This window comes from Diabrotica undecimpunctata, chromosome 6 (genome assembly GCF_040954645.1).
Source record: "Diabrotica undecimpunctata isolate CICGRU chromosome 6, icDiaUnde3, whole genome shotgun sequence".
Lineage (NCBI taxonomy): Eukaryota > Metazoa > Arthropoda > Insecta > Coleoptera > Chrysomelidae > Diabrotica > Diabrotica undecimpunctata.
Genome location: NC_092808.1, coordinates 123659704 through 123685413, shown reverse-complemented (window position 1 = coordinate 123685413; position 25710 = coordinate 123659704). Strand labels below are relative to the sequence as shown.

The following is a 25710-nucleotide window of genomic DNA, read 5'->3' as shown; positions in this document are numbered from 1 at the left end:
GATTATAGCGACGATGACAGTGAAGTAGAAAGTGTTTTAGATGCAGTAAATGTTGTGGAAAAGGAATAGATGAATGGTAATGTTGTGGCATTAAATATTGAACATGAAGGTGAGAATATTTGAAGTAAAATTAAATCCTTAAACGAATTATTATTTGTAAAATATGATAAAATGGAAGAAGGTAACATTTCCGATACTGTAAAGTCGCCTTTAGATTTTTACAAACTTCTTATTACTGACGAAATTGTAGACATTATTGTTGAGCAAACAAATGAGTTTTTTTTCTTAATTTGAGGAGGTATACAGGAAAAATAACTGATATATCTTCTGGAAAAGACTATACCCAAGCTGTAATTTTTACCCTGATGCAGAATTATTTAAATTCTGGACGCATTGTATATTGTGATAATTATTAAACATGTATATTAGTAACCAAATAGTTACTTCGTAAAATAGAATTTGTGGTACTATCAGATCCAATAGAAAGTGTTTACCAAAAGGTGTTAAAGATAAAAAATTAAAGAAAAGTGAAGTTATTAGCCATCAAAACAAAAATATAAAAGTAAACAAATGACACAGGACAAAAGACCTGTTTTAATGATCATCATGATGATGTGCTAATGGAGAGTAGAAAAACTCGTTATAACCAAGCTGTTCTAAAATCATCATGGATTATAGGCCACAATTCTGCCAAAAAGAAATGCAGAGTTATAAGAAGTAGACTGGAAAGGTACTTGAACGAGCAAGTTGGTGAATACCAGGGAGGATTCAAAAAGGATAGATCCACCATAGATTAAATATTCGTGTTAAAAATGATTCAGAACAGTACTTACGAGCAACAGTTAAAGCTAAACCTCATCTTTATAGATTTCAAATAAGCTTACGATTATTTGATCAGCAGACATCTGTACCCTGCCCTAAGGGTACTGGAAATTCCGGAAAAGATGACCAGATTAGTAAAATAGACCTTGATGAAGACCAACAATAGAGTAAGGATAGAAGAAAGCCTGTCAGGATAATTTGATGTAAGAAGTGGACTAAAGCAGGGAGATTCGCTGTCCACAATACCTATTCTTTAATTTCTTACTGGAGGCAATAATGAGAGAGAGTGGAATACGAACGAAAGGTATGATTTATGACAACAGAAGCCAGATCCTGCCTTTGCGGACGTGGATATGGTGTTAATAGTAAAGTCTTTGAAACGAAGGCTAAACAGTATGGACTGATTATTAATGAGTAAAAAACAAAGTATATCAAAATGGGGCAGACCACATATGAACGCACACAACTGAAGACTACCACAAACAACAAGAGTAAAGAGTGTTTCTTCAAAAAGTGACGCAATTTGAGTATCGAGGAGTAACTCTAACAAGTAAAGAGGAAGAAACCCAAGAAATTAAAAAGCGGATTTCGAAAGAAAGGAAGACGATCGGAGCTTTACACAAACTTCTAAGCGTTAGAAACATCTCAAGAAAGGCAAAATTGAGACTATACCGAACAGTGATTCTACCCACGGTCCTTTAAGGATACGAAACATGGGTTATGAACAAAAATAAAGAAAATATGCTAAAATATGGAAACGGAGTGTTTAAATAATGATATTCGGGGGAGTAAAATACTATGAAGACGTTTGGAGGAGACGAACAAATGAAGAGATCGGATAGCTGTACGCGAAACCAGAAATTAGCCAGATCGTCAGGACCAAGAGACTTAGATGGTTAGGCCATATTGCGAGAATGTCAGATGGAAGGTGGGCAAAGGACTCGCTGCTGAGCGGGGAAGAAAAGAAGAGAAGAGGGCGACCACGAAAAAAGTGGCTGGAAGCGTATAAGGAAGACATACAAACAATAGGGATAACAAATTGGAGAACTGCGGCAGTGAAGAAAATGAGGGAAAACAGTGGAAAAATTTCAAGTATTTGTCTTCGCCAATGAGGAACGCCGCTCCACTGTGAGATGCCGTTCTGTGAGATGCCGGCTGAAGATAACCTGTCTAAAAATTAATGTGATAAATTTTACCATAATTTTTTACAGAGGTGATAAATACGCGACAGAATGGTATATTTAATGTTTTCATTAGTACGATCTAGAATCATTACAAATTTCTGTAAATTATAATCGATTTTGAGTTGAATTGACTCATGTGAGAAAAACTATTCTTATTATTCAAAAGGCTTTAGACCGAACTCACTTGATACAAATGGTTTTGGATAGTTATAAAATATTTTTAGATAGTATACTGTTATGGTAAACAAATAAGTAAACTAAAAATTATAATAATATAAAGTTTTTCTTTCCTACAGACTTACTTGGTTGCAACATTGTCTAGTTCACAAGGATCATTTTCAATATTGTATAAGCATACTTCTTCAAGTAGATTACATTTTTTATGCTTCATTACAGTACAGTCAACGGTAGCTTCTTTTCTTAAAATTTTGATTTGGGTTACATTGGCTGCTTTTTTAATTTGTTTTAGTGCCTGCCCTGCTAACGAGTTAATTACTTTAGTTTCGTTGTACTCATAATCTCTTCCAGATGGACCATACCACGAATCCCATGTTCCATTATAAGTTGTTCCTTAAAAAAACGAAAACGATTTAGTGAATATGTACTTGATTAGTTTCCAATTGATATATAAATAAAAAGAGCGTGGCTTTTGAGGAGAGCCGACAGAAGTAAATACTTCGTATAGCGCGTTGTTCCTACGAGTATATGTGAGTTAATTAAATTTTATGTCTGCTTATTACTGAATCGGGTCTCATTCGGTATTATATAGTATTGGGATCGTGAAAGATAAAAACATTCTTCTGAGCATTTTTCTTTAAAAAAATAGGAGTTTTCTCTCCATTGTTTTGTCATCGTCCACATCTTGCACCCATACATGAGCACTAATCTAGTCACTGTGAAATCACTTGTGAGATGAATGGACAGAATTGCGAGAATGTAAAATGGACAGAAAGCTCAACTGATCTATTAGATTTCAGGAATGGGCTAGATAACATTCGAGAGAACCTAATTGGATTGCATTATGAAGAGGACCTCCAAAAGAAACTCAAGAGTACCCCAAAAGCTAATAGTCGCTCTCGAGATATAAACTACCATTCTTTAAAGTTATCTCAACTAAAAAATAAATAGAAATGTCAAAACTTATTCTTCAATATTCGCATTATTAAGATGCGTCCACAAGGTAATGAATATCAACACCTAATAAACATAGGTGTGGGGGCCTTGTAACTGGATCCCTACATTCGAGGGTCGGAAATCTTTTGATTCCAAGCCTTACTTCAAAGGACTTGTGAGTGGATGTATCTCCATAGGTTTGGTTCTTCAGTGACCGTTGAAGGATAAGGATTGTTAATGTGAGCAAATATAGCTCCAGAGAAATAAATCACTTTTAGTTTATCGATTTATAATGAACTATTTTTAGAGTAGAGAGGCCCAAAACGGCCGCAGCTGACTTTACAATATCAAATAATTCTTTCTTTATCACACGTAAAAGAGAAAACCGTATTTATGAGAAAAATGCCCGATTTCGGCGTAGAGAAATATTTTATACGTGAATTGAGAGTGTTTTAAAATGCACATGCCTCAAGGGCGATGTGTGAGAATGAACTGACCTGATAATACTACTTGATGCGAACTTAAAGTGAAGATTACCCCTCTTGTATTTAGGTGTGAAAACTATTTAAGAGGCTGTGGCGCCAATAAGTCGGGTATCCCGAGCAAACTTCATAAAGTGACTATTTTACTTATTCTACACTAAGAAAAGTCTAAATTTACATTTTTATTTTATATTTTAAAAACAATATGTTCATTTCTGGAACAATAGGTATATACATTTAATATAAAAAATACAATTATTTATTTATTAACGGATACCACACAATTATACTTAAAATATTACAAAATGATACATAAAACCAAAAAATATACAAGCAATACATATAGTACAGTACAATCACTTCCACATATGATACCGAAGGAAAAACGAAAGGAACATCAAGATGACAATAAGCTGAACAATAGAAATATTAGGATTTTAAGCTATTAGAGCCAATTATGGGCATACTATATATAAAATTAGATCCTATATATTTTTTAGATCTGATCTGTGTAGCCAGGAGAAATACTTAATACTAGAAACTTAAAACTAGAAAACTTAAAATGACATGACCCTATTTCTGGACCTACTAACTAGACTATAAAGGTATGTCTTACCTAATAAAAGTGCCTCCAGACTAGAGAAACAGTTTAATGCTTAAAAGAATAGATTCTTTAGCAATATACTGTGCTAGAAATTTGGCGTAGAGAAACATCCTACCTTTCAAAAATCAGCTATTACGACAGTTTGAGGAAAGGAAACCCAACTGATCAAGCTACGACAACTACTTGAGAAAAAGGTACATGACCTACGAATTGTTACTTGAAATATTTAATTCCTATACAGACTAGGAGCTCTACAAAGTTACTCAGAGAGCTAGACAAACAGATAATGGATAGAACAAATAAGAAATTAGATGGACTGGGACTACCACTATAAAAAAAAATAAATGGAGTAATATTGTAAAGTTGTGACTCTAAAGATCACGTCATGTGCGCTGGCTTTATAATAATTAAAAAATCACCTGCCTAAACATGATTTAGAGCAGCGGTCCGCAACCTTTTTGATATTGCGACCCCAAAATTAAAAAAAGAGTTATGAGCGACCCCAGAAAAAAAAATCACTAAATTAACAAGTGCAAAGGTTGATTCAGGACGAAATTAAGGTAAACTTCAATTATCCTCCATGTTGTACTTAACTGTTTTTATTTCGTAAATTATGTTGAAGAGTTTATTTATTTTGGAAAGTAATATTAGAGAAAACTATGCATTTAACATAATATTTATGATGGCATTAAATGAGACAAGCAATTATTTTAACATTTTATTTAAAAAAAAATAGGTACATATACGTAAGTTTACAAACTACTGTGAACCTTGTGCTTGCACACTTGCAGTCAGTATATTAATTGTTGGTGATATATTATCAGAAAGAGATACCCTCAAATCAGGTTCTAATCAGTCTGGAGCGATATTTTGTTTTTATAGCCGTCAATGTGGAGAAAGCTCTCTCGCACAGGTATGTAGATGCGAATGGCAGCAATTTCAGAGATGTTTTGTATAATAGTGGATATTCCTTTTCCATCATTATCCATAACTTGGATAGATCCGTGGTTTTGAAAATAGATCGAAGGCTTTCATCGGACGATAAATCGATCAGCTGCTCCTTTTCTTTTAAGTTAATTTTCACAGTGTTAAGATCACAAGTGAATGGATTAATTATCCATTGGTCGCCGTGTGACGTATCTGGGAATCGTATTACCAAGTCTTGCTTAAGGCTTGTAAGATGCATGATGATTTTGGTTTGAATTTCTTCTTCGAACTTTATATTGTTTTCTTCAGAAAATTTCTCCAAACATGCAAACATCTCGTAGTTTTCAGTAATGATTTCGTCTATACACAAACTTATTTTCCTACAAAAAGCTTTTATTTTGTTAGCCAAAATCAATACATTTGTACTCTTTCCTTGCAACGATTGATTTAAATCATTAAGTTAAGGCTGTTTTATCGGTGCACCAAAACTTAGGGACAGTGTTTTCTCTGTTATTTACCGACAAAATGTCTCGAAATTTGGACACGTTATTTGAAATTATGTTGCCTTTAAACTGATGGTTTTACTTTTTTTTATTTTTTTGAAACTTCTGTTGAAAAATTGGAATATACTGTTTAACGTTCTATTATAACCAAACTTTTTACGCCCATCACTCGAAAGAGTTTTTTTTCTGTAATCGTTGATTTTTGTTTCACCTTTCTGTGTCCAGTAATAATCGAGAAAAGCGTGTTCCAACTTTAAAGAAAATTGCTAAAAAATACTGAAATCTAATAGGGAAACGTGTTACTCATCATTGGCGCTTAGTTTCATCGTTATCGTCTTCGTGACGTCAAATCTCATGAACGTACGGTCAGTTAGTTCGTGTTAAAACTAATTTGAATGGAGAATAATGTATTTGTTTTCATTAAACTACCCGTCGGCCGGCGGCACTGAGTAAAGTTGGTCTCGCGTAAGCAGTGTAGAAAAGTAAGTGATACGCCCATTTCAAATCGCAGTGTGCTTGGACTGCTAAAACAGCCTTAAATCGACAAAGCGGCGATGCGTACGCACGCGCGGATAGAACTGACTGAACAGACAGTCAGACAGACAGCATAGTATCAGACAGGCTGGAGTGGCTGGACTGAACGAAGAAAGTGAGATCGGGTGGGGGCGCGGGAGCGGTGAGGTTGTGACTGGCGGGACTGGACAGGACGTACAGTCGTAATTATTTTCGATTCTCTCCGTTTTAAGGACATTGTGTAATTGTGTAAGTAAAGAGAGGTTATATTTTACGCATAAACCTTAATAAAATTCGATAAGTACAGGACCTTGTTGACTTTTTTACTTTTTGGACGATCCCATAAAGATCTTTCGCGACCCCAGGGTTGCGGACCGCTGCTTTAGAGGACAAAGATTCAACCAAACCAAGACCTACTACGCGTTGTCGAGCTAATGATGATGATATTGAAATATTAATATAAAATTATTTCAAGCATTTGCAGTTTCAGTTTATGGTAGCTTTTATAGATATCCTGTATATTAGTACTTACGTATATTTGTGAGATATATACTTAGAAAACACACATACTATTTTATTTAGCATTGAATATTAATAACTTTGTATCAAAACAGTTTCAAGGTTATTTATGGTGGTCAAGATTGATGACAATTTTAAATCAGTCAAAATTTTATTTTAATATTTATATGTAAACATCAATGTTTTTTAACCTTTCGATAAATCATATACACTTATTGTATACAAGATATATTGTTAATACATATTTAAGGTATAAGTATGACTTTCAGACTTGCGTAATAGTTGTGATATACTTACCTATGTATAAAATATTCCAATATTTTATCGCAGTTTATTTAATTTATTAATAACATAATTTTTGTTAAATGCCAATGTCAGGAAAGACGAGAGAATGTATAGATAGACTTTTACGTTTCTTTGAAAAATAAACGATTAGTACTTCTGTTGAATCAAAGGATCATGTAAAGTTTAATTTATTTTATAATAGTTATAATTATATAAGGAAACGCTACTGTAAGCCGGACAGCGTCATAAGAGCGATAGGATAAGAGCACATAAGTGACATGTCATAAGATCTACTAGCTAATCAATGGCTGTAGTCACAAAATGTATTTTTTTTTGATGTTTTCGTAATTTCATTTCCGTTTTTTTTACTTAGAAAGAGGGATTACCACTTTGTTTTTATAACACAGACGTTAGCTTTTACGCTCACGAGTGCTATCAAAGCTTATTATAAAGAACTTTTAGTACTAAGGCACAAAGATTCTTTGTAGACATTTCTTTAAAAAATCAACTCTTCTTACGTTATTTTAATGTTGAATGAGTTGACCCCAGGTTTAGGTAAATATTCGTAGTCGCCTTCATCAAGGCCTTGGTTTGAAATAAAAAAGAATTCAATTTTTTTACGATGTTCAGTATTGATTCTTATAATTTTTTTGAGGTTATACTTCTATATGCGCGCTCCACGTTGGAAATTTGTATGGGAGTGAATCTGTGAAATCATTACATATGTAAGATAATGAGTAAGAGAGAGACGGAAGATATATTTTCTCTCTCTTCCTCTCTCGAATATAAAAATGTTCCTTTTGTATATATAATTTAATATTATGTATATTATATAAAGATATATATACATATAATATTATATATATAATAAAATATTTATTAATATTATTATTTATGTGATATGTTTTGTATTATTTATTAAATGCTCATAATTATATTAGTCTTTTGTATTTCAAAATAATAATCTCAATAAATCACTGTATGATCCAGAACTGTCAATTTTGAAATACGTTTGTGTCATGTCCTCGGTAGTATAGTAGTCAGTATCCCCGCCTGTCACGCGGGAGACCGGGGTTCGATTCCCAGTCGGGGAGGATTTTTTTATTAATATTATTAAGTACATGGTAAATTAAACATATATGCGTAAGTAGAAAAGTTATGTATATTATTGTCATTTTTAAATACTTATGAATATTGCGTTTTAATTTGTATTGTATTATTATATTGAATTATGTTGCACTGTATTGTATTATTATATTAATAACAAAATAAACAATAAATTTTACTGCAGAGTATGTGTAAAAAAATTTTTGCATTCAACTCCTTTCATACATATATGAAAATAAAAATATACATTTTCATCAAAATATTGATTCAATCCTTCATTTACTATACTCCTATTACAAGTCAAATGTTGTTTATTAATTGTTAGTAAGTTGTTATTAATTATGTTTCTCTTTCTGCTATGTCTTACCTATAGCATTACATATGTAATGATTGTGCAGATTGACTCCCAAATAAATTTGTAACGGCAAATGCGTGTATAGAAGTGTAACTTCCACCGGCAGTCCCACTGGACTGCCACACCCGTTTTTTTTATTAGTGTGAGGTATTCAAGTTACTTATGAAACCATCCAACAAAACGCATTTTTTATATAAAAAAATCAACATCGTTAATCTCGTATAAATCTAAAAGTATTGAGTTACCAAAAAAACTCGATATCATTCTGGTTAAAATGAACTTTTCTACCAACTTTTGTGCTAATTTTGAATTTAATCCTTTCACCTCGACTTTTTAATTTTTATGAACCGAATTACTGCAATGCATTTCCAAGTCACCACGTACTTGCAGCTTTTTACTAAATTCTGGTAGTTTAATTCGATTGCCCATACAGGTACCACCTGCCGCATGCTGTAAATTATTCATCAGGTTCACGGAGTAAAAAACAATCAAAGCATACTTCTGGACTTCTAATACTTTGTCATAGTTTGGCAACCACTCTTTCACCCAAAGTTCTGTCGGTATGTTCAGTTTCTTTTACAGAATGTATATTCAAGTCTTAAACGTAACCAATCAAACTGTCACACATTTTCAGATTTTAATACCTCTTTTTATAAGTTTTAGAGGTAGATACAGTGGCGGAATAAGACTAAAATGGGCCCTAGGCAATTTTATAATTTTGGGCCTATTTTTCAGTCGTGACACATACTTTGCGTTTGGTAGTTTAATTTCAAAGCATATAGTCCATTTAATTATCGGATTCCAAGAAAAAAATTAATATACATGTATAGAAATTAAATAAACACAGTTTATTAAAACAAACAATAATACTTTGATTGATTTTTTATATTGCATTTTTTCTCACTTTAATTCTGCAAAACCGTTAACAAGTTTGTCATAATTAATAAAGTTACTTAATAACTCTTTCTATATAAATGAATGATTAATTACTTAATTTTTTAATTTAATCAGAATTGTATTTAAATTTGGGAATGTTGCAATAATATTACTTCCCTACAGTTCATCTAATTTACAAACCGTTGCACGTCATTATCTACGTCAGAGATCGAAGTTGACATAGTTGCCAAAGTATAAAAAAATCCTGAATCCCTTTTAAATCAAATAGGTCACATAATTATTATTATACTCTTTACAACGACTATTTACATTCTTACGTGACATTTTTGAAATAAAACACACTAATTTTGTTCTAAAAAGAACAGATTTTATTAAATAGGTAAAAATATAAAACAAGAGATATTCACTTTAAAATTTAAAATATTAAAGTACAAAAAGTGTCAACACCGCAACTGTCAAATAAGTGTTACCAATTTATGCCAAAATTTCACCTTCGATTACAGTAACAGTGTGTTCCGAACAAATGTTCTTCATAAAAACGCTTTATAATGCATTTATACAAATTAAATGAAACATATTGTTGTCTATTTCTTTAAGTTAACATTAATAGAAATCTTTAAATATTAGTTCTACGCGTATATAATAAAATATGTCTAGTGGCTGTAATGCCAGTGTACTCGGCAAAGTGATTCTAAAAAAGAACACACCTACCGCCTAAATATTTCGTGTTGGTATCATGTGACGTCACGGGCTATGACGCCGATGACGTGCAATGGTTTGTAAATTAGATGGACTGTATGTAAATGACTATATGGTTACTCGTACAGGTTAAATAATATTTTCTTTACTTTTAACAGCCTTGAATTGTAATATATACTTAATTTTTCAGTTGTGCTAGGTTTAAATCTTGTTCATGCCCTTTTAATTGCTCTATTGGAGAGTCTCGAACATCACTATCACGAAAAGTTATTTTGGATGTATTGTTAATAGTTTTAGATCCCTCAGATCTTTATGCGATCAGTAAAGAATCGCACACCACAACAAAAATTATAGCTTTAAAATGTTGTTTGCCACTGAATCTTATTTCATGTTCTGGAATTTCATCACGAAATAGTTTTCGTATTTTCTGCCATTCATATAAAATATGCAATACCTTTTTCTGCTTCTTTTGAATGAATCTTACTTAATGAATCATATATTCAACTGCTGTATTTAGGTATTCATCTTTTTGTTGAAGTTTTGTTTGAAGCATTTATTTTCTCTAAACTCTTTTCCCACATAGTAAGTAACAGTAAAGTTTGTTTAGCAGTAAATGGTCGACTTCAATTAATATAATATTATACCGACTATAAACATCCTGGGTCAACATATAATAGTATAAAAGGCCCGGTTACAGGTAACAATGGTTTACCTGAGGTACAAGGTCTTAACAATGGACCAAGTCAGATAAATTTAATAATATTTACGACCGCACTAATTGAAGTCAACCATTTTCTGCTAAACAAACTTTACATACTCAAATGTATCAAGTTTTTTATGTGATTTGGTAGCTTAGGACCTTTTTATTGGTTTTTCATCTTTGTTTGAGGAAAAATAACGTACACAATGTTTAATTTCTTCATAATTTTCCATTAAAGATTTCACAGCATCGAAATGAGCAGACCACATGGTATCACAAATAGGTTTAATACTCAAGTGTTTGCCCTTAAAAAATTTTTGTAATGTATTCCACTTATGTGTAGAACTTGAAAAAAAAAATACATACAATTCCTGAACGATATTAAAAAAAGTAAAATTTTCATTTTCCATGAAAATTTCGTCAGTAGCGTTTCCAATTAAATTTAAGAATGATTGGCGCATGGTATGAAATGGGCAGAAAAATATAATGTTTTATTCTGGATTGGGGTCCCTTATATTTACCTGACATATTTAATGCATTGTAATAACGCTGAAGATAATGTGGTCACTGGAGTTTTCATACTCTGAAAATTTTTTATGTACATTTTTTTCAATCATGATAAGCACGGGAACGCCTGTCCAACTTTGTCGACTTTATCAATCAACGATTAGGAATAATTTAGACACGTTTCAGCATTAATTATGAATACTACGTTTTTTTGTTAAATAAAACAAAAATTAATTATAAAAATTAAAAAGTAAAAACTTTTCGGGCCCCAAAAATTACGGGCCCTAGACACGTGCCTAGGTTGCCTGGGTGTTAGTCCGCCCCTGGGTAAAATTTGCTTGAGAACTGATCTGCTTTTAAATTAAGCCATCGATTTATCAACACATTGATACACACTATTGGAATGTTCACTTATAAAAGTTTGTTTTAAACAAGTCACAACCTCGACAATATAATAAGCTAGAGTCTGTTGGCCTAAGTGGATTATTGATGTAGAGCTTCGATAGCAGTATCAAAAATCTATCTATAGAAATCGCAGATTTCAATGCTTCATTCGCATTGACTTATATGTAGACCAATAAAGCTGCATGATTATTTCAGAAGGATCGGTAGATTCAACACTAGGTTTATTTTGTTCTTTTAACATCTCTAACCATCGGTTTGTGTATTGTGATATATAAATTAAAAGACTTTTAGGGAACATTGTTAGAAACACATCCATTTTACTTGAAGAACGATTAACTGGAATCAGCTAAAACGTGGCACAGCTAAAACGTATCGGATTAGTAGATTCTCAATCTGAGAGACATTTAGTTATTAAAATCTGTAGGAATATTACCAGGTAGTTATTGGGACAGCTTTTTGGGGTCTTCAACTTCAAAATTATTCTCACTTTCTGTATCACTATCAGATAAACATTTATCATTCAAATTCAAATTAAACGAACAGCCAGAGGATGGTGCGTATTCTGAACTGCTATCCAGAAATGGTTCTTCTTCATCATCCGATTCATTCCATCAAATATTGTAGTTCATCCAATTTTCTTTTTCTGTAATAAAAGAGTATGATTCGAGAGGGATATATCCCATATTAAAATTTTGGTGGGATTTATATATCCCAACATACATTTTTCAATAACAAGAATTAGTACCTACCGTAAATTATTTGTAAAACAAAATAATGAAGTATTATATTGACTTATCAATTATAAAAATCAACCTTGTGAAGAAATAACTGCAACTAATACAAAAATAGTAAAACACACTTCTCCTATGCAGCCTATTGCGAGTGTAAATTATGGGGGTAAGCCGAGCAGTAGGATGTACTGTTCGAGTGGGACAGATATGTATGTACTTCTGATGATTGCGTTTCCTTCTAATTTTTCTTTAAATTAACGATGGGATAAATATAACTCATTAGAAGCGAAAGGATTAAAAATGTTCACCCCCGAGAAGAAGTGGCATTTACCGCAGCATAAGAACACCGATCTGAACTATAGAAATATATAAAATTTTATGTTAGTATGTAAAAATACTATGTTAATATTTTGGATACCTACTGTTAAGTATTTTTTACACATTCTACATTTAAAAATTATATGATTTTTTGACTGTATTATTTGTAAAAATAAAGAATGTATAAATACCTTTTAACAACTTCCAAGGACCAACCGTTAAAGCAGCATTACCGTAAATATCATCAATATTGTGTAAAATTTCATTTCTGGTTGAAGGTTCATCATTGGATAAAGTCGTCCATTGACTTTTTCCATCAATGTTATTAATTTTACTAAAATGAACAAATAAATATTTTATAGAAGAGCATAACAATTGTAACGATTAAGAAAAAATATTCTATTGATTTGCAATAGTCATGATTTTGAAATACAGATCCGTGTAATGTAAAGGGTCTTCTAATAGGAACTTTCGGACTTTTATAGTTGGAAGCGGTCATATTGTTGAAGCTATATTCAAGTGGTTTAGTGCCAGAGTTGCTTAAGCAACAAGATTTTGTATTTCCACAAGGAAAATAATTCCTGCAGCTGGCTGTATACCACGTATAACAAAAAGAGGTTAGTCTTTGTATGTGGGTATATTTTATTTTATAAAAACCCTTACCTGTACACTGGAACTCACTTAAGCATGGGTGTATGTTACCTGAAGTAAAATTTAATTAAAATATTAAACATCATATAATATTATCAACATCATGTACAATCTTTGGTAACACATTACATTTTAAAGGGTTTTTACCCAAATATTTTGGTGGCTCAGGCATGGTAACCTGTATTTTAACCTGATGATGGAACAGTTGTTCCGAAAACGTTCGTGTTTTTTAATGTTGCCCTTTTAAGGGTTTTTATAAGATAAAATATACCCACATACAAAGACTAACCTCATTTTGTATTTGTTTCTCATGACAAAAGTCATTATAAAAGTTTCCACTGCTTACAACTAACGTGTACCGACAAAACTGTGTTGGATCCAATGTTGGCGCCAACGTTTTTATGATACTCCAAAATTGGGAGTTTTCCGTGGACTGTCTGTTTTTGCGTACACATCAAAGGGACTGGCACCAATACTGGTGTTGCCGTTGATGCCGACCACATATTGGCGCTACAGCAGTGTTCCAATCGGCGTATTTTGCACAATCTAGCAAAGCAAATGAAAATAAACTAATGGCAAGCCATAGTTTATAAAAGGAGTCCTCGTCATCTTTTTTCTTTTAAAACGCTTATGCAATCATTTTACACAGCATTCTTTTTAGAAAATAAAAATTACTTTATCGAAGAAGATTTGCATTCCATGACGGCATTAAAAATCAAATTTACAACATAAAAATCGATCTTCGGCCACCTGAGCTACCTCCATTGAGTTGTTTACGATTAACACTCCGATACACGTCGGTGGTCTATCAGAATGGAGTTTATGCTCTATAAGCTATTTCTTACATAAATAAATAATATATATCTATATATACATATAGGGGAGAGGGGGGTTAGTGTGGACATGGGGTTAGTGTGGACATAGTTAATTATTTAAAAACTCGCATTTAAATCTGCCGCCCAGTCTGTTCAGGAAGTGACTATTAACGCCACCGAACACCACGTAAAAGTTGGTTGAAATATTTTCTATAATATGGCCGCCAGTGACAGAAAGTGATTTTGTGTGTTGTATCCATTTATTTCACACGGTAAGTAAAATTATACTAAAATTGAAGTTATTGAACTAATTGTATACCTAAGTTAGTGTTTGGCTTCTGGAATATTTAATTACTAAATTTGATATGGAATGAGATAAAATTATCATTTTTCGAAACGTCATTCCATTGTTACTGTCAAACATGGCGTTCGGGGTTAGTGTGGACAAATCATCAGCTGTCCACACTAATCCCACAAATGATTATATTTCCAAAAATCATGTGATAAAAATCGCTTTTTTGTTTCAGATGAGGACTTACAGTAGAAAAACGGCAAGAGCTGATATTGATGAAAAAGTTGTAGAGCGTGCAATAAAGGATATCCTAAGAAAAAAAAGGAAGCTTGAGAAATATTGCAGAGAAATATGAATTGAAAAAAAGTATGCTTCACAAAAGAGTCATTTTGGCTAAGAGGAACCTTCAAGATGCTAATATACCCTCTGGTGATGATTCAGGTAACGAAGATGAGTTAGAAATTGTTAGCTTGAATGTTTCTGGCGTCAATAAATTTCGAGGTCGCCAAATATTTTCTGATGAACAAGAACAACACATTGTCAATTATCTTAAGAAGGCGTCTCGATTACATTATGGCTTGACTTACAAGCAGGCTTGTACCCTAGCTTTTGAGTATGGTAGTGCTCTACAAATAGAAATTCCTTCGAATTGGACTAAAAATAAGATAGCAGGAAAGGACTGGATATATTCATTTATGAAACGACATGGAGATTTATCTCTTAGAAAACCTGAAAATACAAGCATAGCACGAGATGCAGCCTTTAACAAATCCAACGTGGATTTATTTTTTGATAATTACATTGGAGTTTTAGATAAATTTAAAGGAAGGCCACAAAGGATAATAAATTTAGATGAGACAGGTATACCCACGGTCTTACCACCACCCAAACGTATAGCTGAAAAGGGAAAAAAACAAATAGGAGCTGTGGCCTCTCAAGAACGCTGTGAAAATGTTACAATGTGCGGAATTATAACAGCCACTGGACAAGCAATACCTCCAGTTTTCATATTCCCCAGGAAGAATATGAAAGACCGGTTCTTAGATGGTGCACCAATAGGGAGCATTGGTCTGGCTCATCAGTCTGGCTATATGACTGCGGAATTATTTTTAGAAGTACTAAAGCACATAAAAATGCACTTAAGTGCTTCTAAAGAAAACCCTCTACTGATATTAATGGATAATCATTCAAGTCATATAAGTTTGGAAGCTATAAACTTAGCTAGAGAATCTGGAATTACTCTTTTATCGTTTCCGCCACATTGTAGCCACAAACTACAGCCGCTAGATGTTGCAGTATATGGTTCTTATAAAGCTGCATTACGGGTTGCAATGGGAGACTGGCTTCAACATCATCCAGGCAGACCTATACAAATATATGATGTTGCTCAACTGTGTGGTATTGCTTTTCCTGTGGCATTTACAATGAAGAATATAACATCTGGATTCAGATCTGCTGGTTTATGGCCAATAAATCGTCTTGTATTCACCGATGAGGATTATGAAGCTGCCGAAACAACAGATAGGAATCAAGAACCACCAACAGCAATGAACCCAAGAAATCCTGAAGATCCTGAGCGAATATTAGAAGTTGCTTCAATCTCCACAAGACTGCTACCTGTAGCTCCCATTACGCTTTCACCATCAGTAGCAACTACATCAACAGCTGTAATTACTGCTGAGAGCTGCCGCCCTTTTCTAAAAGCAGATCGCTCATCAAACTCCAAAGCAAGAAAAAATAAAAAGTCGACTATTTACACGAGCACACCAGTGAAAGATCAGTTGGAAGCTGAAAAAGAGGCTAAAGATTTGAAGGAAAGACTTGCGCAAGAAAGAGCTGAAATGCGAGAAAAGAATAGAGTGAAGAAATCTCTTTCCTATGAACCAAAAAGGAGTAGGAAAGAATCTTCCTCTTCCAATTCTTCTACATAAGTAATACTTGAATCAGAGGATGAAGGCTGGATGGAAGATGATGGTCAGGACAACGATATTTTTATGGACAAACAAATGGAGAAACATGATTTCGTACTTGTAAAATTTATGGGTAAAAAATCGGTAACACACTATGTTGGCCAAATCGTAGATATTCGAGATGTGGAGGTACAAATTAATTTTTTAAGGAAAAAAGTGAATAATTTCGTATTTCCCGAAGTTGAAGATGTCTCAGTTGTCGACAAGAACGATATTGTCGGAATTTTGGAGCACCCAGTAGACACTGGCACGAAAAGGCAAGGAAGATTATTTTCATTTAATATTAATTTCAGTTCTTATAATGTATCGTAGTTTCTTTTTGTTAACATAAAGTTTTCAGTATTCCTGTATATGTTTTACTATGCGTCCACTATAACCCCATACTCTGTCCACTTTAACCCCACCACGGGGTCATTGTGGACAAATTATTGATTCCGATTTGAATCAAAATATTTGTTCTATTAAGAAAGATACAAATAAAATATTCACATCGAAAGTTGAGTTGATGTTTACAGTAAATATGTGAGGTAAGTTCAGCAATAAGAATCTTATACATATTTTTTAATTTGTTAATAAGTAAAAATGGTCCACAGTAACCCCCTTCTCCCCTATGTAAAGTAAAAAGTAATGGCATGTCTCGCAAAACAGAAAACCAAAAATGGTATATCGATGGAAGGCAACCGTATATATATATGGGAAATTTCCCAAGTTAATATGCTCCTTTTCTAACTTGGCTGCACCGTACTGAAGACGACCAATAGTCAGAAATACGTATATACGGTTGCCTTCCATCGATATACCATTTTTGGTTTTCTGTTTTGCGAGACATGCCATTACTTTTTACTTTTATTATTCACTCGCATTATCCTTTTCCATATACATATATGTATATATATATATATATATATATATATATATATATATATGTATATATATATATATATATATATATATATATATATATATATATATATATATATATATATATATATATCCACGGAAAACTCCCAATTTTGGAGTGCCATAAAAACGTTGGCGCCAACATTGGCTAGTTTTGTCGGTACACGTTAGTTATAAACAGTGGAAACTTTTATTATGACTTTTGTCATGAGAAACAAATACAAAATTTTGTTGCTTAGGCAAATATGGCACTGAACCACTTGGATATAGCTTCAACAATATGACCGCTACCAACTATAAAAGTCCGAAAGTTCCTATTAGAAGACCCTTTACATTACACGGATGCGACTGTTGAAAGCAGCCATTTTATGTTGGGTTAGATGATTAGATGTTTCATGTATAACATGATCTGTTTGAGTAGGTTTTCTGTAAATATTGTACTCTAGAGAATCTTTTTTACGAGATATAGTCATATCCAAGAAGTTCAACTTATTGTCAGATTCTGGTTCCAGTGTAAAAGAGATGTTAGGATGGAGGTTATTAAGATTATCCAGAAGTTGTAAAGCATCATCTTGGGTTCCCTGTATAAGAGCTATACAATTATCAACATATCTTGACCAAAAAACTATTTTGTTGTTGTTAACAAATTTCTGTTCTAAGCTGTCTAAGGAAATATCAGCTAGAAAAGGTGATAATGGAGATCCCATCGCTAAACCTCTTGGTTGTTTATATATTTTTTGATTAAATTGGAAGAAGTCCTGATCAAGAAAAAAATTAAGCATAGTTAAGATGGTATCTTTGTCTTTTGCTGGTATGTTGCAATTGTTTAAAAGGTTGTGTACTAAAGGTAATGTTTCATCTCTTGGTACAGAAGTAAACAAACTGGAAATATCAAAAGAAACTAAATAAAAACTCTCTTCTATTTTAATGTTATTCAAACGTTCTATTAGATCTAAAGAATTTGTAATGGAGAACTTAGATTTAAAATTAGTGATAGACTGAATTGTGTTGTAAATAAACTCTGATAATATAGAAACTGACGTGTTACAAAAACTTATAACAGGCCTTATGGGACAATAATTGTGTTTATGGATTTTAGGAAGTCCATATAACCTAGGTGTTATAGGATTAGATACGTAAATAGTCCGGAATTAAAGTTTTTCGCATTTTAGTGAAAACAACTTTTTTTTGGCGACTAAAAAACACATTTTTTATTATTTATTAATTATTTTGATAAAGTCTCAAGCTAACAAATATACTTTAAATCCATTTTCTCTATTATTTCGTTTCCTTAATATTTACGTCTAAAGTCAAATATTCCTTAACTGGGCCGTTATTAGGTCGGTTTAGCTTCTACAATTTTCAATGTTGTCGCAGGAAAAATGTGGAAAAAAATAGTTTTATTAAAGTAAATAAACAATCTTAAATATTTGAAAGTTTTCTTTTAATTCTAAATATTTTGTTTTACTCGTAGCAACTTTTGATATTGTCAAAAATAGGAGGTGCTTTACTCTTTAGTAAAAATCACATGTTTTGAGAAACCTCGTAACACAGGGAGGGTAGAGTATGCTCTTTTATGTCCCCTCGGATGTTTTTTTATATTTTTTGGAGCGTAGATTCGATTTTTCAAGGGAACCTGTTATTAACAATTTAATTGTATAAATTGTATCTCCTAAACTATTAGAGATATTTAATTTTACCAAAATGAAAATTGTGCCTTTTAAATAAATAAACAAAACGGCGTATTAATTGTTAGAACCTGGGTTATAACAAATTTCGTGAAAAACTATTGCAAATAGGCATTCGATGGAGCGATTTCCAAGTATAACTCAGTTTTCATACGCGTGATTTACTTTTAAAACCCTCTCATTTTAAAGATGTCTAAAAATTGTTTCAGATTTTAAAAAACTTGGCAAAATTGCTTTATATTTATAAGTAAAAGAGTTATAATAATTAAATATTACAAATTTGTCTAAAAAGTTGAGAATTAATTTGTTTATAAGAGATTTAAACAAAATTAAGCAATAAAGTTTGAAAATCTGGCTAATAAAAGTTATAGAACAACTCAAGACAACCATTTTAAGCTTTTAACGTAGAAACAATTAAGAATATTGTTTCTATGTTAATTGTTTGCTGAGATATTGAAAATTTATTTACGCGCGCGTTTTACGCACGATCTGACCGTGCGCCTCAGAGCGCGTTATTAAAAGTTCCATATCTTGGTCAAAAATTAACATAGAAACATTTATCAAAGCTTAAAATGTTCATTTTGAGATGTTTTATAACTTTAATTAACCATATTTTCAAAGTTTATAGCTTAATTTTGTTTAATTCTCTTATAAACAAATTAATTCGCAACTTTTTAGTCAATTTTTTAAAGTTTTGATTAATAAAGATACAACAATTTTGCAAAGATTTTGCTTAAAGCTGAAACAATAACCTTTAAAATGAGGTGCTTTTTCACGTATAAAAGCTGAGTTATACTTCGGAAAGCCCCATCGAATGCCTATTTTACAATTGTTTTTCACGAAATTTGTTATAACTCTGGTTCTAATAATCGGATCAAAATTAACCAAACGCAATTTTTTTTTGTTTTTTTCAATAAAAACAATTTTTATTTTGGTAAAATAAAATATCTCTAATAGTTTAGGAGATACTATCATTTAAACAATTAAATTGTTAAGAATAAATTATCTCAACACCCTGGCTCCTGTACCATATACCACCCATAAAATTTGTTTGAATTTGATGATTGAAATAATTTAGTTTGTGGATCATGTAGAACTTTTTATAAAAAATAAATTCTTTCGTAAAATTAATGTTACAAAAGTTTCCCACATGCCGCCAACTTACGTAGACACACCATATGTCACGTAAGCACCAAACAAGTTTGAGTTGAAGCGATATAATTTACTACGCTTACCTAGAATCTCCTCCAGCAGCATCAATAAGTGTTGGTAACCAGTCCGTTATATGAAATCGTTGAGAAGCTACTCTTTGGGGTTTTTTAATCAATGGACTCCACAATAAGCCCGCTGCCCGTATCCCCCCTTCCCATAAAGTATTTTTTACACCTCTTAACGGGTAATTTGAAGCTGCGTTTAAATTAAATCCAGCAGCGGGTCCACCATTATCACTAGAAAATATTATAATGGTATTTTCTAATTTTCCTGCAGTATAAAGAGCCTTTGTAACCGATCCAACTGATTCGTCAAGTTTTGTTAAAACAGCTAAAATGAGTGCATTGAAAGTTAGTACTGACATAACTATTAAACAGCTATATTATATTCTTGAATTTTAAGATGGCATTTAATCGATTTAGCATATACAATAAATTCTAGAAACTAAATATAAGATATTTATCGGCCATGAAACTATGAAATTTGAAACGATGTGCACCACAGCTGTCGCTCTATACGCATGCACTCCCACCACTAAATTCCACTTCCATCGATGGGCGCAGTAGGTGGAAGACAGTCAACGTTATCAAACAGCATACTATTTATTACCACGTTGTGGATATAACAATCGAAAAAAATGTTAATGTCATCCTCGGGGGTGCTTTAAAGGTATATCAGCGGCAGTTATCCAACGTAGAGTGGTCCAGGCCAATAAGGTTGGGTCTGACATTAAGTCATTCATCTATTATTATAATAATCTATTTTCATAATTTAATTCCATTACCATTTATCTCCCTTCTTCTTTCTTCTTCTAAGCCTTCTGTCGTCCATGTTTGGACATAGGTCTCTCCCAACTCATTCCATCGGTCTCTATCATGAGCAACATATTTCCAATTTGTTTCGGCTATTCTTTTAATATCATCAACCCATCTCATCTGTGGTCTTCCTCTTGGTCGTTTACTTTCGTAAGGTCTCCAATGTTGTATTGTATTATTCCAACGTTGGTCTTTTTGTCTAGCAGTGTGGCTCGCGAAGCTCCATTTAAGTTTGGCAATTTTTGTTGCTATCGTTTTGTTTTGGATCTTACCCAGTCGTTCCTCTTTTTATCTGACAGTCGTATACCTAACATTGCTCTTTCCATTGTTCTTTCTGTTGTGGCTAGTTTATTCATGTTTGCCCTGGTTAGGGTCCAGGTTTGACATCCATATGTCATGATAGGAAGGATGCAATGGTTGAACACTTTGCTCCTCAAGTATTGGGGTATTTTGCGGTTCTTAAGTATCCAACTAAGTTTTCCAAATCCTGCCCATGCTAGTCTTGCTCTTCTAGTAGTTTCCGCACTTTGGTTCTCTTTGTCAAGTCTCAGGATTCGATTTATCTCCCATTTAGTTCTACTTCCATTAAGTATTTATTTATTCCAAGTTATATTTATTATTATTATTATTCAGATTAAGCCATACGGCTCACACTCCCTGTAAGGGGAAAATTCACCCATCCCAGATACCTACGGTATCAAAAGGATTGAGCTCTGGTGGGACTCTTTCCGTGTTATGGAGCCCTAGGTGACTTAGTATGCTGGAGTATCTCCCAAAAATTTTCGTACATATCTGAACGTCGCTAGGAGTACAGCTTTCTGCATGATCTTATAAATATGTTTATTTAGACCCAGCTGTTTTATGTTCGCTAGGAAGTTTTTGGGAATAACTTCAGTACTAGATAGAATAATAGGTACTGTCTGGGTACTTTCCACTCTCCATTGTTTCCTGATTTGTATTTCTAGATCTCTATACTTGGCGATCTTTTCGTTGTATTTAACACGTAAATTATTAGTGTTAGTAAGTATTGTTTGCCTAGTAAGTTTATTAACTAGTATGAGATCTGGTCTATTATGTGCCACTGATTGGTCTGTGAGAACAGTGCGGTCCCAGTTTAGCTTGTAGTTGTCATTTTTAAGTATTCTGTTAGGGACATATTGATAGCAAGGAGGATGATCGGTTTGGAGAAGTCCCAGTTTGTCAGATAGTTCTTGGTGGATAATCTTTTCTACTGTCATGGCGTTCTTTAAAATTAGTACAAACAAACGCTTGGCAGACCCCTTAAGATGTTGGATGGATTCTTGGGCTTGGTATCCATATTGACATTTGAATTTTATTATTATTATTAATATATTCTTTACAAGTTGTACTTTATGTAAAAAGTTTAAATTTACATTCTCTCAATGAGAATGCCGGCATCAAGCCATCGTCTTCCACTTCTTCTTCGGTGAAGTAAGGGTAGATGTTAAAAAACACAGTATTTATCGTAGATAACCATATCCCAGTAAAAGAAGTTTATTTCTCGAGGCTACAAGCCCGTGAAGAGAAAATAAAATAAAAAGTTGCACTTGCTATAAACAGCAGAGCCCCGAAATGAGCCCTCCACGGCATAAAGCCCTATGGTAGAGGGTGCTTGGCCAGGCAACGATTTACGCTGTGCTTTGAGACTGAAGAGAACCATTGTCTGGTGGTGTCGCATATTTATCTGTTCTGAAAGCAACGATATATGGACAGTTTCAGGACAACCCCCAATGGCAATTATTAATATTGTCCAGAGGTGGGGCGATGCGCAACGAAAAGCGCATTAGATCCAATCAAATAGCATACAGTATTAAGATTCAATCAATTTGATCTCGTATCATATGACCTGGACTGTCCCCTGGTTCTCACCATGTATAAAATCTTTATGGTGGGAGCTGATTATATTAGATGATTGGTATTGGTTATGCCGAAATCATGTTCTCCACAAAATTCAATTAGTAACTCTTTTCGTTAATTTTTATTACCCAGATCGAAATCACCTACCGCATCACCACATCTACCCTTACCGCCTTTGGCGTTAAAATCACCAATTATGATATTAATATCGTTTTTATTTGTAACCTTTAATGCTTCATTTATATCTTTGTAGAAATCTAAAACTTTAGTTTCAGATTTAACCTGCTAACTTCACTATTTTTACTGTTTGAAACGGGTATGTAATCTATAACGGACAGTTCAATTCTATTATCAAGCACTATTGAAACTCTATGCCTGTGGTGGTAATTATCTGTGGCGTCGCTACCGGAATAGTACACTGAATAGTACATTTATTTGAGCAGGTTACGTAACTTTCCTGGGATACACAAACTATTGACGTTCCATATCGCTATATCTTGAAGTCGAACCAGGAGGATTCTTAGTAACCTCGGACCATCAAAGGTCTACTCGAAACTGAGGGCCTTTGCTTAATTTTTGTCCGACATATAATTATTCCAGGGATATCCATAGGGATCTTTAATTTAGTGGCTCATTCGCCTCTGGGGCTGATTTCTCATACCCAGGACAAAATAGTGCCCTACCACTTACCAACTCATCCGCCTGAAGCCGTTGTTCAATAAGTTGGGGGATTACTTATACCGGCAATTACTTGGACGTCAGAGTTTCTTTTGTTATCTAGCAGGATGCACCGGATGACCAGAATCAAGATCATCGCACGGGCAGGTGAGGTTGATATTATATCATACATACAACACCGTAGTAAAATAATTGATTACATACCTGCAAATCTTTTTCTGTTATAATCTTCTATATTGGTAAAATCTTTAGCTAATACATCGGGCGCTACAATTGGGTTATAGGGATTTCCGGAATGAACTGCAGCATGCGCAATGTATAAGAAAAGAGGTTTAGACGAACTGTAATTTTTAATAATACGTACAGCTTCTTCTGTAAATACGTCGGTGGAATATTTACCATGTAGATCATAAGCTACTGATAAATTTCTTCGCATGTCTAATCCCCATCCTGGATTTTCAACTGCAGTATGATCGTTGTAGTCGTGATGACCAGTCCAAAATCCTATAAATGAAAATATATCTCATTTAGAAATTAATAATTATACATGTGGGTAGCAAAAAAAAATAGAAATGAATGGTGGAATAAAGAAATAGAAGATCTTGTGGGGAAGAAGAAGAATAAGTATAACAAATGGCTAGCAACAAAGGTCCCTTACTATCGACAACAGTACAACAGTACTTATTGATCTTCAAAAAGCTTATGACAGTGTCCCATTAGCCAAGCTATGGCAGGTGCTAGAAAACAAGAATATTCCACCGATTTACATTAATGCTGTAAGGGAGTTGTACGATGATATGACGAGTGTAATAAAGATTGGACAAAAAGTGACAAAAAAGATAAAAGTGACCAAAGGACTTCGCCAAGGCTGCTGCATTGCAAATACACTCTTTAAGATTTATTTGGAGGGGGTTTTGGATATTTGGAAAAGAAAATGTAAACCTATGGGTATTAAAATTGGAGACCATACACTGTACATATTGCATTTTGCTGATGACCAAGTAATACTTGCAGAAGATCAAGATGATATCCACTACATGTTACGAAAAATAGATGAAGAATATACTAAGTGGGGCTTATCAATTAATCCATCAAAAACAGAGTACGTAGTAGTGGGAGGTGAAGGAAAGCACTTAGAACTAGGAAGCAAACAAATTCAAAATACTGATAGCTATAAATATCTAGGTGTAAACATTATAAACAATGGTCGGAATACAAAAGAAATAGCTACTAGAATTGTTCAAGGAAATTCAGCAATACGTCAACTGAATAGTATACTTTAGAATAACCACATAACCCGAAACACAAAAATTAGGATATACAAAAGTATCATAGAAAGCATTGCTACATATGGTTCAGAGCTTTGGGTGATAAATAAAAATGACGCATCCAAAATAAAAGCAATGGAAATGAAATATTGGAGAAGATGTTGCCAACTCACTAGAAGAGATAGAGTAAGGAATACTGAAATCAGAGAGCGTATGGGCATAGACATTGACGTCCTGGAAACTATAGAAAGCAAAAGGCTGAAATGGTATGGCCATGTAGAAAGGATAAATGATCAACGATGGCCAAAGAGAATGTTACAGTTTATCCCACCAACCGCGGGAAAAAGGGAAGACCAAGAAGATCGTGGAGACAAGAAGTAAAAGATGCAATGGAAGATAGGGATAAACTCGTTATATATATATATATATATATATATATATATATATATATATATATATATATAATTATACATGTGAGAATCTTAAATATTACCCCCATCCAAATACATTAATTATATTATCTTCGGAAATATCTTTAACAGATCGATTTCTGTTTCCAATTTAGTACATTTTTATTATGTACTTTTTAGACATCCTATACAAAAAGGATGGTTATCCTATTAAATATTTTAAACATTAATAGTGGTCTTAATAGTCTAGGAGCCTATTAGGTCACCGTGGGCTTGCCAATTTTGGCTGCTGATTACTAATTCGAGGGTGGATTTCGATCCGAATGCTCAAAAAATTGTTATAATAAACAAATTAAATGTTTATAAAGCTCTAGCCCGTAAACTAAAAGAGATATTTTGTTTTTAAATTAAATTTGTTCATTAAAAAAAAAAAAAAAAGAAAATGGCGTTTAGTAAACCTAA

The 25710-nt window shown here is 33.1% G+C and overlaps 1 protein-coding gene across 1 annotated transcript in view; it reads right to left on the bottom strand.

Moving 5' to 3' along the window:
* The window catches only part of LOC140443808 (arylsulfatase I), a 67829-nt gene that overhangs the window by 3166 nt on the left and 38953 nt on the right, over window positions 1–25710 (bottom strand). Inside the window, exons 4-7 of the mRNA XM_072535265.1 lie at window positions 23775–24074; window positions 20223–20529; window positions 12863–13005; window positions 2309–2576 (exon numbers count right to left, since the gene is read on the bottom strand). Of these exons, the coding sequence (XP_072391366.1) occupies window positions 2309–2576; window positions 12863–13005; window positions 20223–20529; window positions 23775–24074 (1018 nt within the window). The remainder of the gene's footprint in view (window positions 1–2308; window positions 2577–12862; window positions 13006–20222; window positions 20530–23774; window positions 24075–25710) is intronic.